At 44.7% G+C, this 17,482-nt stretch overlaps 1 protein-coding gene across 6 annotated transcripts in view; it reads right to left on the bottom strand.

The window, feature by feature from the left end:
• Positions 1 to 17,482, bottom strand: part of DMC1 (DNA meiotic recombinase 1) — a 1,265,506-nt gene that overhangs the window by 1,230,983 nt on the left and 17,041 nt on the right. For all 6 annotated transcript variants that reach the window (XM_078683618.1, XM_078683629.1, XM_078683640.1 and 3 more), the window contains exon 3: positions 7,228 to 8,029. In XM_078683618.1, the coding sequence (XP_078539744.1) occupies positions 7,228 to 7,284 (57 nt within the window). In that variant the 5' untranslated portion in view covers positions 7,285 to 8,029. The remainder of the gene's footprint in view (positions 1 to 7,227; positions 8,030 to 17,482) is intronic.

Here is a 17,482-nt window from a genome sequence, read left to right as displayed (position 1 = left end):
AACAATGTCAACTATTACCCTGAAAGTGAGGCAAGAACGGGGTTCACCTAGACAAGTGGGTGTATGTATGCTTGTCCTTGTTCGTGTGCCTGTGCATGTTAGGCAAAGAGGGTGTACAACAGATGTGTGGAAATGGAACAACCCAGTTAAACAGAAAAAAGAAAGCATTTATCAGATAGAAATAATTACAAATCCGAATGCTACACAGCCGCCAACAATACATGTGTGACCTGAGCACAGCTTTATCCATATTGGAAGATTACATACCCTCTTTATATATACAAACCTGAATATCCACAATATACACAATAAGGAGCAGTTTCTTACCTGTAACTCCAGTTCTGTAGTAGGGGTATCTCTGTTATAGTCATAATCTAGTGAATAGTCCCGCCCATGTGCGTGGACCCCGGAGCAATCAAAAATAATCTCTTAAGCTGTCTTTATTGCAGTCGTGCATAGACACTTAAGAGAAAATTAAAGACAATAATGCAGCCTGTACCTACAAGGCTACACTGTCCAGTACTTCAACTAGAAATGCCAAGGATATAACACCAGTAACACATTTAACACAATCTGTCAAGTTTCACCCATAGAGAAACTTTCCTCCCCTCACCAAATCCTTGGAATGATAGAGAAGAAGGTAAGGACAGACAAGCCTCCATAGGCTGCCATTATGTGTCTGGAAAAGGGATACCGTGCCTTTAAGGAACTCTCTGGAGACCCTCGGTATCCCAGCATGCACAGCCCCTTCCTTTTACTTTTAGTTCTTTTTGAAGGTGCATAAAGCAAGGCCTGTAGCATACATCACAGTACAATTTTCTCCAACGGGAGGAGGGCAAGCGCTTATGACTATAACAGAGATACCCCTACTACAGAACTGGAGTTACAGGTAAGAAACTACTCCTTCTGTAGTAGAGGATCTCTGTGTACAGTCATAATCTAGTGAATAGAATGGCATGCCCATCCAAAAACAGTCTGGCGGTGGAGAAATAAAGACAACACCACTATTGTGCGAACAGATTCCGCAGCGAAGCCTGCCCCACCTGAGCATCTGCTCTGGCATCCGAGTCCAGACAGTAGTGCTTAGCAAAGGTGTGGACCGACTTACAAGTGGCCGTCCTGCAGATCTCTGCAATGGGAACATTTCGAAGCAAAGCTGTTGTAGCTGCTTTGCCCCTGGTAGAATGAGCCCTAGGCTTACCCCCTAGGGTCTTATTCGCTTTCTGATAACAGAGCTGGATACATGACACAATCCACCTGGAGATGGACTGTTTCGAAGTAGCCAGACCAGTCCTAACCGACCCGTAGTTGACAAACAGCTGGTCGGATCTACGAATATCCTTGGTCTTATCCAGATAGAATATCAACACTCTTCTGACATCCAGGGAATGAAGAGACCGTTCCGCTGGAGTGGAAGGATTCTGGAAAAATTTTGGTAAAGTTATAGTCTGATTAACATGAAAATCAGAAATCACCTTGGGAAGGAACTTAGGGTGAGTACGCATAACAACCTTAGCAGTATGAAATACAGTATAAGATTCCTGGCAACACAATGCCTGAATTTCACTCACCCTGCGGGCCGATGTAATGGCCGCGAGGAACGCCGCCTTCCAAGACAGGTGCTGCAGTGAAGCCTTATGAATAGGCTCGAAGGGTTCCTTCATCAGCCTGGACAGCACCACATTCAGTTCCCATGAAGGCGAAGGAAGCCGAACAGGAGGGAACACCTTCTTCAACCCTTCCAAAAAATCCTTAATCACAGGAATCTGGAAGACAGATGTCTGCGAAGGGCATTTTCTGTAAGCAGTCAAAGCAGCCAGATGAACCTTAACCCCTTCGACGCTCATGACGAGCTGGGCTCGTCATGAGGTAGCCTCCTCGCACGCTCATGACGAGCCCAGCTCGTCATGAATAATGGGCTTTACAAATTGTCAGCGTGCGGGCGGAAATCATGCCGCACGCATGCGGTTAATGGAATGGAAATTAAGGCCAGACTGAGCTAGATACAGAAGATATGGAAGGATAACATCCTCCTTGCAGGTCGTCGGATCATAGTTCTTAGACATGCACCAGATGCAGAATCTCTTCCACTTGTAAGCATAAGAGGTCCTAGTAGATGGCCTCTTAGCCTCCTTCAATATGTCCATGCAATCCTCAGGAAGATTCAAGTGGCCATATTGCACTATCTCAGGAGCCATGCCGCCAAACTCAACGATGAGAGGTTGAGGTGCACCATCTGCCCCCCGAACTTCGTGAGAAGGTCCGGCCGACACGGCAGCCGCCGATGAGGTAGGATCGACCGGTGAAGCAGGTCCGTGAACCACCACTGTCTGGGCCATTCCGGCACAATGAGGATCATCCGCGCCCGGGATCGGGCCAGCTTCATGAGCACCGCTGGAATCAGGGGAATGGGTGGAAAAGCGTACAGAAAGCTGTTCGACCAGCTGATCCTTAACGCATTCCCCAGAGTCCCCGGCTGGTAATACCTCGAGGCAAAGTCGCGGCATTTGCTGTTTTCTGCGGTGGCAAATAGATCCACTTCTGGAGTGCCCCACATGACGAAGATGTCGTCGAGCACCTCGTCGTCTATGACCCACTCGTGGTTTTCGTGAAGCAACCTGCTGAGGACGTCCGCCTGAACATTCTGCACACCTGGCAGATGAGTTGCCGTTATCGTCAGTCCTCTGGCTAACAGCCAGTGCCAGATCCCCTGCGCTTCCTGTGACAGTGTGCGTGATCTCGAGCCCCCTTGCTTGTTGAGGTAATACATCGTGGTCATACTGTCCGTCTGCACAAGCAAGGAGTTGGTCTGGAAGGACGGATGAAAGGCCTTCAGTGCCAAGTGAACAGCTCTGAGTTCCAGGAAATTGATGTGATACGTGGACTCTGTCGGAGACCACGTTCCCTGGATCTGTAGATGGTCTGAATGCGCTCCCCAGCCCAGGAGAGACGCATCCGTCACGATAGTCTGAGTCGGGATGTCCTTGTGGAAAGGAACCCCTCTAAGGAGATTCTCTGCTGAGCACCACCATCTCAGGGATTGTTGGGGTGAAGAGACAACTGAATCCGGTCGTCCCAACACCCTTTCCTCTGGTCCCACTGGTCCTCCAAACATTCCTGTAGCGGCCTCATGGGTTGGCACCCGTGCGGAGTGAGGAAGATACAAGAGGCCATTGATCCCAGTAGAGAAGACACCGTCCTCACTGTTGTAGATGGAGCAGCTATGAGAGCCTGAGCCTTCCGAAGGATGGATAAGCATCTCTCCTCCGAAGGAGACACGCTTGCCGACAGCGTATTGATGGAGGCTCCCAAGTACTGCAGGCACTGTACAGGAATCGGGACAGACTTCGACAGATTTATGTGCAACCCCAGACGGTTCAACAGGACAGCCGTCCTGTTGAAGGGCAATTGCGCTTCCTGGAAGGTGGAGGCTTTGATCAACCAATCGTCCAGGTACGGGTAGACAAACACCTTGTTCTTCCTCAGGTGCGCTGCTACCACAGCCATGCATTTCGAAAAAGTCCTGGGTGCAGACTTGAGTCCAAACTGTAGTAAGGTGTACTGATAGTGATTGGTGCCGACGAGGAAGCGCAGGAACTTCCGATGTTTCCGTGCAATGGGCACATGGAAGTACCCATCTTGTAGATCTATCGCGCACAGCCAGTCTCCTCTCTGCAGCTGAGGATAAATCTGGTGCAAGGCAGCATGCAAAACTTTTCCCCAAATCCAGAATGGGTCTGAACTCGTTCTTGTCCTTCTTCTGTACTAGGAAGAAGCGTGAGTAAAGGCCCTTTCCCCTTTGAGACAGAGGGACGTCTTCTATCGTCCTTTTTCTTAACAGGGTATCGGCCTCCGCCTGGAGCTCGCGTAGTTAGAATTGTGAGCCGACCAGTGGATTAGCTGGAGGCGGGCTGGTGAAACGAAGACTGTATCCATTGCAAACAATATTGAGCACCCACTTGTCCTGAGTAATGTTTCTCCACTCTGCCAGGTAATGTTGAATGCTTCCCCCCACCGGAGCGGGTAATGGATGAGGGGGAAGAAGCATCTCAGGGCCTAGACCCAGCCGGGTCTTTGGTCGCGGAGGAAGACTGTTGACCTCCTCGACCCCTCTGGCGCTTTTGGAACGGTTTCCGCTGGAACTGCTGCTGTTGTTGTTGCTGTCCAGCTTGCCGACCTTGCCCTCTACCTTGCGCCCCGTACCGCCTCTGGAACGGGCGGAAGGTCTTTTTCTGTTCCTTAGGCTTTCCCAACCTGACAGCCATCAGGGTTTCCGCCTCCGCCTTCATGCGGGCGATCTCGTCGTCCGCATGTTTTCCGAAGAGGGTCTCGCCCGAAAAGGGTAGGTTAGCAACTCTCTGCTGCGCCTCGGGCTTCAAGGATGTAAGACGCAGCCAGGCGTGGCGCCTCAGGTTGACCCCATGGCAGTACCCGTTGGCTGCCAAGAGGGACGAATCCGCAGCCGAACTTATCTCCTGGTTGGAAACCAGCAGACCTTTAGCGAGGATCTCTTGGAAATCTTCCCTCTTCTCCCGGGGAAGGTGTTCCGAAAACTGTTGGAGGGACTCCCACAGAGCCCGATCGTAACGTCCCAACAGGGCTGAGGCACTCGCGGCCTTCATCGATGTGGAGGTCGTCCCGCAAACCTTCCTGCCTGCCGAATCCATCCAGCAGCTCTCCTTGTCAGGAGGCACTGTTGATGATGGGGTGGTGGCGTGCTGTTTTCTTACTGCCGTCACAATCACCGAGTCAGGCGTGGGATCCATCCGAAGAAATGCTGGGACTGAGTCAGGAGCCTTATATTTCTTCTGCAGCCTTGAAGGTGCCGATCTCGTAGACGCAGGCGTGAGGAACAGTTCCATGGCCGGTTCTACCAGCCCAGGCACCAAGGGCAGCAAAGGGCGAGACAACTGCTTCTTGTGCAGCGTTTCGAAGATGACGGACGTCAGTGGCGCGGGCACAGTGAGCGTGATGCCCAGCTTAGCCGCCCCTCGTAGCAACACGTCCTGGAAGGACACTATGTCGTCTACTGGAGACACCCTCGTCCGAGGGGAATCCGTCAGGGTAGGTGAATAGTCCCTGGCACTAGAGGAATCCATGTAGTGGGACCTCGACCGGTCCCTCCTGTGGCGCCGTCTTGATCTTGTAGAAGAGCGACGGCGACTCCTGGACCTATCCCTCCGGCTGGAGCGAGATCTCGACCTCTATGGCCTCGGACGTTCCACGGGCCGCAGCGAAGGGCGCTGTGGAGGCCTAAACGGGAGCCTAGGTTGCGGTGGCCCCGTAGGCGGCGTCAGGAGATGTGGTAACGAGGCAGACCTCGGCGGAGGTGGTGGCGTAGGAGGTGGAGGACGATGAGGAGGAACAGGTTGCGGAGGAGGCGTCGGGTTACGTGGAGGAGGGTCCTTAGGTAACGGAGGAGGTGTAGGTGACCTCGGCTTGGCGGGGGAATAAACTTGTGAGTGCTCCAAGCCCGGAGCCTCTTCCCCTCTCTTCCTTTTCTTCGCCTGACCTGAAGGGGGGGACCTAGAGGCCGTACCCCTGGCAGCCGAGCGACGGCGCCACTGCGACCGTGGACTTGTGGTGATCAAAGACACAGTCCTGGCTTTGGAACGCCTCCTGGAGGGCGATGCTCTCCTCCTAGACGCTGAGCGCCTTTTCGACGTCGATGAACGCCGTCTCGACGTCGATGAACGCCACCTCGACGTCGATGAACGCCTCCTCGACGTCAACGATGATCTCCTTCTCGACGTCGATGATTTCCTTCTCGACGTTGATGATTTCCTGATCGACGCCGAACGTCGAGTTGACGTCGAACGACGGTGATGCCTCGACGTCGACCGCCTGCGCCTTCTCGATCCCTCTCGACGTCGATGATGACTCGACGACGAAGCCGTTCTCGACGTCGACCTCATCGGAGGTCTCGACGTCAATCCCCTCGATGTCGAACGTCGACGTTGCTTCGACCCAGAGCCCTGGGTATGCGGGGAACAGACCCTGGTCATTCCTCTCGACGCCGACGTCGAGGCTATCGACGGAGACCGGTGGCGTTTTCTGGCCTTCTTCTTACTGGGGAGCACCCCAGAGGCCTCAGCATGGGCAGAGGAAGAAGCCCCTTCCTGCCCAGACCCACCTTGACCTTGCTGTCTTCTTTGCTCCTCCAGTCCTTGGAGCCTGATCTTCTCTCTGTCCTTCAGGGTCCTAATGGAAAACTGCAGGCAGATCTCACAAGTCCCAGGAACATGACACACATGAGACACAGGACAGACCCTGTGTGGATCAGATCTTGCCTTCTTCCTGGCACACTCTGGATATTTCTCAAATAAGGCAGGCATATTTGATAAAAGAGTGGCCAAAATCACCAGAAAAGTGAAGCAGAAGCAAAAATACGTCGAGTGAACACACTCTAACACTTTAAAAGTGCCAAAAAGTTAACAAAACACCCAAAAAGGGAGAGCTCAATGCTCCAGGGTCCTGCTAGCAGGAGCCGGAAAAAATAACTGAAAGTAAAAGGAAGGGGCTATGCATGCTTGGAAACCGCGGGTCTCCAGAGAGTTCCTTAAAGGCACGGTATCCCTTTTCCAGACACATAATGGCAGCCTATGGAGGCTTGTCTGTCCTTACCTTCTTCTCTATCATTCCAAGGATTTGGTGAGGGGAGGAAAGTTTCTCTATGGGTGAAACTTGACAGATTGTGTTAAATGTGTTATTGGTGTTATATCCTTGCCATTTTTAGTTGAAGTACTGGACAGTGTAGCCTTGTAGGTACAGGCTGCATTATTGTCTTTAATTTTCTCTTAAGTGTCTATGCAGGACTGCAATAAAGACAGCTTAAGAGATTATTTTTGATTGCTCCGGGGTCCACGCACATGGGCGGGACTATTCACTAGATTATGACTATACACAGAGATCCCCTACTACAGAAGCAGATTTTTTACTGTTCATGTGGCAAAGTAAGGCTCGACTTGGAATTTGCTCCCTCTAACCTGAAAGAATACCCCAAAACATAACTCTTTAGTTTAAATAAGTACAGAAGGTAAACTTATGCTAATTTGGAGTTAAAGCCATGAAATATTACCCGGGTCAGCATGTCTGGTATAAGCATCTTTGCAAGTAAATGTTTTTCTGCTCCTACAGCAGGGCCCACAAACACGTGTCAGAGAAAGGCAGAAGGTTCAGATCACAATCAATAGTATTAAACTATCACACACTTCATAAAACCCTTACCTCTTCATCATGCAAGCCAACCTCCTCCTCAACCACCTGGTCCTCAAATGCCTTCATAGTATAGTCAGCAGGACCAACAAATCTCTTCCAACTCTACAGTTAGTACTGTGGTGATGCCCTCCCAACTCTCTGTTGCCATTAAGGTGTTCTCTGAGTTTTTGAATCCATAACACAATAAAGTTCTCCCAGCTTTAAAACGTCAGCACTGCAGTGAAGTTATATTGGCTCTTGGGCTTCAGGTAGTAGTAAAATGCACCCTCTTCTCTGGAGTAAACACTGTGCAGATGTCCTCCCACCTATCTGAGGTTTGCAGGGGTAAGGTTCTCTGCAGCTCTATTAAGTTAGCCAGACAGTGTCAGTCTGCCAGCTATTGGGAGTTAATGGGGCAGTGATTTTATATAAGCTTTATGAAGTCAACAGTGTGATAATGCTCTCCAAGCTCTTTGGTGTCAGAGAGGTAGTGAGGTTCTCTGATAACTTTGTATTCAATCAAACGGTGAAGTTCTATTAACTCTTTGCAGTCAGCAGGATAACAAAGTTCTGGTAGCTCTAGGAAGCCAGCAGAACAATTAAGTTCTCTTCATATTAGAGGATCAGTGGAGCAAAAAATGCCTCGCAGTTCAACAGATTCAGCCCCGTTGTGGTGTTCTCTCAGGTCCCTGTGCTCAGCAGGAAAGTGAAGTTCTTGCAGCTCTTGGGAGTCTGTATGACTGAGAAGTTTCCTTAGTTCTAGGGTGTCAGAGGAGCAGTTAGTTCTGTAGGATGTACAGTTTCTTTGGGATGATGAAGTGGAATCAAAGCTCTAGAAGGAGAAATGCACCAAATGTTGGTTATTGTAAATTGCCTTTAAGCAAAATTCTCAACTGAACAGGAAAGAAAATCAGAGAAAAGGTTAAAAAAAAATGCAATTTCTAGCCAAATTGTGTTATAAAGCAGAGGGAAAAGCAGAGGGCATAAGGATATTGGAAATTTTCATTAACTGCATCATCTTTTAAAAATACAGGTTGTGTGAACATTACTCACTTTTAACAAATGCTTTTCAACTTTTATTTAACTTTTCAAAAGTAAGAAAGTACAGCACAGTAGGACAATTCCAGCAAATAAATAAAATAGAAATTCAATCGATCTGTGTATCTAGCACAGCAGAAAGTCAGGCAATGTAATGTTACAGTTGTAGTTACAGATTTCAATATTATGTAGCCAACATTTTACCCTCTGTGTAGCTCAGGGCTCAGTGGGGAGCAGACCAAATGAGCATCATCTGACCTTGTCACAGATTAGTCCCTAAGAGGGGAACAAATGTCTTTCGGCTGAGAAGTGCTAGACGGTGTGGTGACGGACAAACCATAGTATCACTGCAGAAGATCAGGGCTCTAGTCCAGTCCACTTTTTTTTACTGATCATGAATCTTATTCAACGTGATTATATCTCATTCTTTTTATTTCTGATAGATATGAATTAGAACAGTTAATTCAATCACTGTATGGGTTTCTATCAAACACGTAACAGCAATCCAGAGAACATAGCATACATTTTCAAAGTCTTCTGTGCAATGTATGCAATAAAGTGTAAAACAAAATGTAAACAGACTTAGGTGTAAACAAAACAAAATACAATTACATTCATCAAAAAAGCAACATGAAAGAACAAATCCCAGTGCACACAATTTTTCGAAACCAAACGAGCAAATGAGTGTGGGCTCACTAATGGTAAAACGAAGCACCAGAGGCATTCATAAGACACTTTGCTTTGCTTATCCAAGGGGCCGAATATCATACTCATTTCAAAATGTCCATACACCTACGTTCCCTTAAAGCCAATCTACTTAATATATATGTGACTAAGGAATACTCTTTGATTACTCAAATAAGGGGTGTGGGTTGCTTGTGGAGCTACAATGGACATCTCAGCAACTGGGGAGGCTCAGTGGGTTTGAAATGTAGTACGAGCTTGATCTGTACAAACATACTGACATCTATGCTGGAACCTCAAATTATGAAATGTTTTTGTTTGCATTATTATAACACAGTGGTGTTTACATGAATACTTTTGATGTAATGTATATTGATTTTCATGCTTAAAGTTCATAATTTTGTCAAAAAGCAACATGTTCTATTAACATATGTGAGAAAAAAGAATATATGAAAGTAATTCAAGATCAGTTGATTTGATAATAAAAAATAATCTGATGTGTTAATCTAACTATAATGGAGTATTGTTGATATATTGTGAGTATTATCCCCACATGCTGTGCCAGTGTGAGTCCTAATCACCTTCCAGGGTTTAGGCCACTTTCATTCTGTAACACATGTCAGGCTAACATGAGTCACACAGAGCACGCAAAACAGTTTTGAACGCATAAAATTTCAGAGAAATTCAGTTAATCCCCAGGTGTGCACGTTCCACACTTGTTCAATCGGAACCTCAAATTACACATCTGAAATAAGATTATAGCAATACGGTGAAACCAGCTGGCTTTGATTGTATGCAATGATCCCAAATTGTAATAAAAAGCCTTTGTTAAAAAAATAAAAGGCAAGGCCACAATTTGGAACGTAGGTTGGAAGCCACTGAAACCAATTGATTGCAACACTTACCTTGGTGTTACTCTACGTACAAAAAGGGACCACAAAGCATGCCTGAAGGGATTAAAAAGTAAAGTGGCATCACTAAGGCTTGCAGTTTGGAAATTATCCACTGCCATCGTATTCTTACACAGAGCAGCCCAAGGTACCTTCAACCACTGCTAACCCAATACACCCCAGGACGAAATTTAAGATCCATGAGAAAAGCCCTAGTGACGGTACCAAGGATACACAGAGCAAGAATGGGGCCTGATCCTTCAGATACCTGGGAGCAAAGAGATGGTATACCCTACCGATGGCCCTAAGAATAGAGCCATGTGAAAGCAGATTCCGCAAGCAATTGAAAACCTGGCTGTTCGCCGAAACAGACTCACGGCAATTAACATGTAAAACATTATCCCCGGCTAGGTTAGCAAGTGATGGCATAACTTCTCACAACACGATCCGATGTCTCAGTGCTGGGAAACACCGTTGGTGTAACCACGCACTTTACAAATGGAATAAATAAAATAACTAATTAAACACATACATGGTCTTTTGATTCTGCTACTCTGCTACTCGGTAATAAAAGTCCAATATGTGACGTCTTTAACCTATGGTAAGGAAGCCTTTCTAGACCAGCTCAATTCCTGGCTAAATCTGCAACTAAGCAAACTATTTAGAACAATCTTTGATCTCCCTCAAACTTCAAGTCCAGTTCAAATTCAATTAGAATACAGCCTGATTAGGAACTCCAAGTACATGTTGCCTTATTAAGATATTGATTCAAAATGAAAAAGGCAGGCCTGAAAACTTTCAGAGGCATTTTTTATCAAGACTATAACAGCAGAGTTATTTTATGACAATCTATCGACTCGAAGTAAAACACCATTGCATATGACAATATCAAACTTTTTAAAAGAGCTGGAAATGGTTAATCCTTGGGAGCAAAAGATCTCAAATTTTAGCTTCAAAAGTCTCTTGCAAAAATAAGTCCTTCTACAGACTAGTGCTGGACTGGATACCTTCGGGAATTCTGCAACCGCTACCACTCCTTAATGATTAAGGAAAATGATGTGAAGAATCACTTTCCACGTGCCACGCAGTTTCCATTCCCTGATCGCTAAGGATTAGATATTTCGAATTACATTTTGGCCTACTTGACTTAGGATGCAAAACAGGTATGAAATCGAGAGTCAATAAAGCATGCTGGTTCTGTGACAATTACAAAGTTTATTTCACATTATTTGCTGCTGCCCAATGTTTGATTCATAGTGCAGAGCTTTTTTAATTCCTTGTTTAAGAAAATTGGGCATACAAACCTGTAAAAAATAAAAACACTATCCAATTATTTTACCAACGTAGATGTTTTTTCCTATAAATATTTGTGTTAAATGTACACATTTGGTACAAAGAAAAGGATAATGTATAACAATTTCCTTAAAGGTTTGTAGCTAAAATACATATAATGAGATAAGGCTATAATCATACAAAGATATGTCTCTCGAATCCATTAGGTGTGTATATGGCGGTGTATATGGTGATGTATGGATTTCATACAAGAGGTTAATTTTCAGATGTTGAGTGTCTGGTTTGCAATTAGCCATATAATCAAAGGTTTTCTACAAAATGTAAATCATGTTAATTTGATAAGATTCATTTATCTAAACACTTCAAATGGATGCACTTGTTATTGATCTTTTAACTTTTTATTTGTTTTGTGGACTGTTACTGACCTCATGAAAATGTTATGCATTACATTGTAATGGTTTTCTTTAATCAAACAGTAAATATAGATGCATTCATTCACATTTGTCTGTGCAAGACTGGTGAGTATTACATTTTCCTATAGGAGGAGCAGAGGGGGAGAGGCAACCCCAGTAAAGGGGGAGGCACAAGAAGACCTAATGTTACCAGTAGCGGCACAGGCTCGAGCTTGCACTGAAAAGATCTTAAATTGCCTTAGCAAAATGAATAATAATTGCTATTCTTGAGTAATGCTGGCCTTTTTTTGACAAGTATAGGGAATATGTGAGATTGTACAGCTGATTAATCACTAAATGATCCTGATGTAGAATTAAATATCAAAGTAACACAAGAAGAGAGTGAAGAGGTAATGCTCAAAAGAGCAAAAGACGTGGATACGTCCTACTCAAGGTATACTGTCAAAAAACAAAGGGATCCACCCTTATGGGAAAGTATAGAAGTGTTCCGCTAGACTACGTGTGTCTCCTACAATGGTGGAAAGCACACAGATTTGTTTAAATACCCCTCACCCACCAAAAGGAGCCTTGGTGGCATGCTTCATCATTGGGGTCTTCCCGCCCCGCTGCAGGAGGGGGCCTGCTACAACCTACGACTACGTGGGAGCACTGGTTATGAAAAACAATATTATGTGTGGTGTAGGAGTGTGAGTGGAAGAGTCAGAAGTGAGTGAATGGTGGAAAATTAAAAATACTTGGACCAGTCGAAAAAATAAATGTTAATGTTCCTTTGAGCTGGTATTGTGTAAAGAGGGGAATGAGATGGAGATACTATACTTTAATGAGCTGTGTCTCCTGTGTCGACATGTTTTGAAGCCCTCCCCTGGCTTCTCATCAGGACCTAGAAGAGATCCCTTTTGCACTCAAATCAAAACAACTGTGTATTTACATATAATCCTTACTAAGTGGTTCACATAAATTTAACATGCACAGTATACTATACCCCAGTAGGTATATTGCTGAATGGGTTTCTTATATCGCCCAGATAATGCTCCCTGAGCCTTCAAAACGGTAGGGAAGGGGTACCTATAGTCACACAAATATCAAAGTTACCTCCTCACAAGGACACTGCCTTGCCGCGGCTCCGTGGTAATCTTGATATTTGTGTGACTATAGGTACCCCTTCCCTCCCGTTTTGAAGGCTCATGGGGCATTTTCTGGGCGATATAAGAAACCCATTCAGCAATATACCTACTGGGTTATAGTATACCGTGCATGTTAAATTCATGTGCACCACATAGTAAGGATTATATGTAAATACACAGTTGTATTGATTCGAGTGTAGAAGGGATCTCTTCTAGGTGCTGATGAGAAGCCAGGGGAGGGCTTTGAAACATGTCGACACAGGAGACACTGCTCATTAAAGCATAGTATCTCTATCTCATTCCCCACTTTTAACGATACCAGCTCAAAGGAACATCAACATTTATTTTGTCCACTGAGCCAGGTATTTTTTTTATTTTTTACCATTCACTCACTTCTGACCCTTCCACTCACACTTCTACACCACACATAGTATTGTTTTTCATAACCAGTGCTCCCACGTAGTCGTAGGTCGTAGCATGCCCCGTCCTGCAGCGGGCGGGAATACCCTGATGATGAAGTATGCCACCAAGAGTCCTTCGTAGGAGAACTCCAACATTAGGGGTAACCTTCTACCCCTGACCACTGGCACTGCGAATTGCTTATAGCAACATATTTTCATTACTGTCTTCATTTTTAAATCGCTTTTTAACCATCTGTTTTTCAGTCTTTTTTGTCATCACTCTTATATTCAGCAACATTCCACTAAGCATGCAAGGAATTGCGGCAATTTCCCAGGTTTCTAATGTTCCTGTTTGTCCATCCGAATCTTTCATCAAGAACACGACTTAAGCCAAATTCATGTGCAGCAGTTTATTCAAACCCAATGCATTTCGGGCCTAAAGGGGCCCTTCGTCAGGGGAAACTGTAAATGACAATTGATCAATAATTAAAAACCATTTCATCAAAATGTAAACAAACAATTAGTTATAGCAACATTTTTTTACATCACAGGCTCAGCTATTCGTAATCTCTGAATATATTACTAACACTTCTCAACTCAGTAACCCTCAGTCACTCTATTGAAAGCTCAATGTTCTCACTTGCTACTAACATTATTCGACGTAGTTACACTCGGTAAAAAATTACTGTGATTTCCCAACTGCTCGTTCCTACAGTTGCTTCCTTCCCCATTAACGCTTTCATAACCAAACCTTCCTTTTCCTCTCATCCCATCGTGACAGCCCATTTCTCTTTCCTCGTCCCGCCCCGCTGCCCCCCAACTCCCGCCCACATACCCGCCGACCAACAAACCTCCTCCGTTCACCATCTCACCAAAAAATCTCCACCTCCCTTTTCTCGTCTGTTTTTAAACTGCTTTCACTCCTCCCATTTAACAGCCTACCCCCTAATCACCGCGTAATTATCACCTGCGCCACTTTCAACCTCCCGAGCCTCCTCTGATTACTACAACTCCCATATTGCATTTTACTTGAAAAAATTATTGAATTTGAATGTGTTTAGATTCAAAACATTACAAAACTGTTTTTATAAAAATGCCAATAGTTTGCATCATGGTTTCCGATCAACGTTGTCCTTTTTTTTTTTTCTTCTCACATCAAAAAAATAAACTTTCTTCATAAATAACGATATTCCGCCTTGCAAGAGGATGAAACACACACTTGCCAAAATATTTCATATAGTTCATTATTTTTATAGGGTGCTAACCGGTAGGGCATTTTGAACATGAACATTGCATATCACCCGGTTGCGACACCTTGTTTTTTTCTTTTTTTAGTTCCTCCGATTTTATCGAAATCCTTTTTTAACATGGCGTGCTCAATGGTGTCGTGTCCAGCCCAACAGACACGCGTCTAAAACTGAACTCCAACATTAGGGGTAACCTTCTACCCCTGACCACTGGCATGGCGAATTGCTTATAGCAACATATTTTCATTACTGTCTTCATTTTTAAATCGCTTTTTAACCATCTGTTTTTCAGTCCTTTTTATCATCACTCTTATATTCAGCAACATTCCACTCCGCATGCAAGGAATTGCGGCAATTTCCCAGGTTTCTAATGTTCCTGTTTGTCCATCCGAACCTTTCATCAAGAACACGACTTAAGCCAAATTCATGTGCAGCACTTTATTCAAACCCAATGCATTTCGGGCCTAAAGGGGCCCTTCGTCAGGGGAAACTGTAAATGACAATTGATCAATAATTAAAAAACATTTCATCAAAATGTAAACAAACAATTAGTTATAGCAACATTTTTTTTACATCACAGGCTCAGCTATTCGTTATCTCTGAATATATTACTAACACTTCTCAACTCAGTAACCCTTAGTCACTCATTTAAAGCTCAATGTTCTCACTTGCTACTAACATTATTCGACGTAGTTACACTCGGTAAAAAATTACTGTGATTTCCCAACTGCTCGTTCCTACAGTTGCTTCCTTCCCCATTAACGCTTTCATAACCAAACCTTCCTTTTCCTCTCATCCCATCGTGACAGCCCATTTCTCTTTCCTCGTCCCGCCCCGCTGCCCCCCAACTCCCGCCCACATACCCGCCGACCAACAAACCTCCTCCGTTCACCATCTCACCCAAAAATCTCCACCTCCCTTTTCTCGTCTGTTTTTAAACTGCTTTCACTCCTCCCATTTAACAGCCTACCCCCTAATCACCGCGTAATTATCACCTGCGCCACTTTCAACCTCCCGAACCTCCTCTGATTACTACAACTCCCATATTGCATTTTACTTGAAAAAATTATTGAATTTAAATGTGTTTAGATTCAAAACATTACAAAACTGTTTTCATAAAAATGCCAATAGTTTGCATCATGGTTTCCGATCAACGTTGTCCCTTTTTTTTTTTTTTTCTTCTCACATCAAAAAAATAAACTTTCTTCATAAATAACGATATTCCGCCTTGCAAGAGGATGAAACACCTCCTTCGTAGGAGACACACGTAGTCTGGAGGAACACTTCTATACTTTCCCATAAGGGAAAGTATAGAAGTATGGAATCCCTTTGTAGAATTACATTTACCACTATGCTAGGAGGGGAATGTGATTTGGCTGTTGATAGAAGGCATAAACATTGGCACATGTAAGTACATTATTCATGCAGATGATATAGGGGCATTTTTTGCCAATTAGCAAGGCAGAGTAACGATAACAGTGGATGTGACAGGATTATTGTGTCATCGCAAATAGCAAGTGCCAGTGAGAGGGTATTGATGCATTCTCTACCCTCAGTTCCCTGAAAGCAATTAATCGAATCTAGTCTACCCTGATACGCCTCTATGAAACACATGCAGACTATGTGAGTTTCCAGTGCCTCCACTCTTTACTTGGGAATCCTAAGAGAAGTTAAGAGGGCCAAAATGTTGGGCAGTGGGTGCTTGGAGGCTTGTTAGCCCCTGTTTGACACCTATTCTGTCCCTTATTACTAACAAAGAAATAAATAAATAGCGGGGATGTTTACTGCAACCTTATTCCGTGTGTATTTTATTTATGTATGTATTTTAAACAACACACACTAAATTGTCCAAAAACGCCAAGATCAATGACAAATACATACATTTACACAAGTACTGCTATAAAAGAAACTCTGAAAGCAACATGCTATTGAAAATACAGAAGAATGGTTAATGTTTGGAAAAAAACATTATCAGGTCTTTCCAAAAAACTAGCAGTTTGGTTTTCCTGTCGGTCTTGCAGCAAAGAGTTACACAGTAGTTAGCTTGAAAAAACGTAAGTGCCGGTGCTCTCGTCAGGAGGCAGTATACACCAGCCCATGTCTCCTGTTAGCGCCGCCTGAAACAGAACCAATTGCCAACTATGAAAGTGGTAGAGGATGTGGCATAATGGCCAGAGCTGCAGACTTTGAAGCTGGGGAACCAGGTTCAGGTCTCGGTGTCGGCTCAACACCCAGTGATGCTGGGCAAATCACTTATTCTCCCCTTAATTAATGTTTCCTTAAATGGTGCTCATGAATAGCACCAGTGTTAACTATTAAGTGCCGGTGCTGAGCACCGGAAACCATCGGCTCAAATTAAGCACTGGAGTGAAAATCTTTTTCCCAATGACAACAAATCTGTGGTCCCCCTTTCGTCAGAGTTGGGTTCTATGAATATGTAGGCAGCATATATGGCTTGAGCAAAGGTTGTGAAGAAGGCAAGAACCACTAAGCATTTCCCACTAAGGCAGCTCCCTTGAGGAGCCTGAAAACTCGGCATGACATAAACAATAGGAGAGAGTTAAGGGATTTTATCCACCGAAGTGGACGGAACAATACTCCTAGTCCCCTGGGTTAGGTATCTATACGGGCGCATGGAGGGAACACATAAGTACACTGTTTCCTTTGACCTGCAAAACTAATATGTTTTTTAACCCAGGCCTCCCCTCCCTCATCCCGTGCTGCCCTATGACCCTTCATTAGGAGTCTTTTTCAGGTAAACCACCACCGGGTTATATCTCTTTTTGTTCTCTCGCCTGGCACCACGAATTTTGATGCCAAGGCACAAGGAAATGCAGGCACGGCAGGGTGTTAGTGTACCCTGACCACCCTTTTCCTTGATCTGGTCCTGAAGAAAAACCGGAAATTCCTATTACGGTTTGAAACATGTAGACCCACCACATACTCTCCAGATACACTTGGTCATAACTATACCTTTAATTGTATCGACACTTATATTTTACTATTGTCCAGTAGTCTTAAGAATAAAGTTTTTTCATACAAGTCATACCAGGACAATTTTTAACTCACTTACTTCTTTTTCACATTCATCACTCACATACCAGCTCCACTGTAGTTCAGGTGTTGAAGCACACCTTGATGGCACTCGGCCATCAAGGTGGCCCCGATGATGAAGCATGTCACCGACTAGGTCGG

This window comes from Lissotriton helveticus, chromosome 1_1 (assembly GCF_964261635.1).
Source record: "Lissotriton helveticus chromosome 1_1, aLisHel1.1, whole genome shotgun sequence".
NCBI lineage: Eukaryota > Metazoa > Chordata > Amphibia > Caudata > Salamandridae > Lissotriton > Lissotriton helveticus.
The sequence above is the reverse complement of the archived record's forward strand: the minus strand, read 5'-3'. Positions and strand labels throughout refer to the sequence as shown.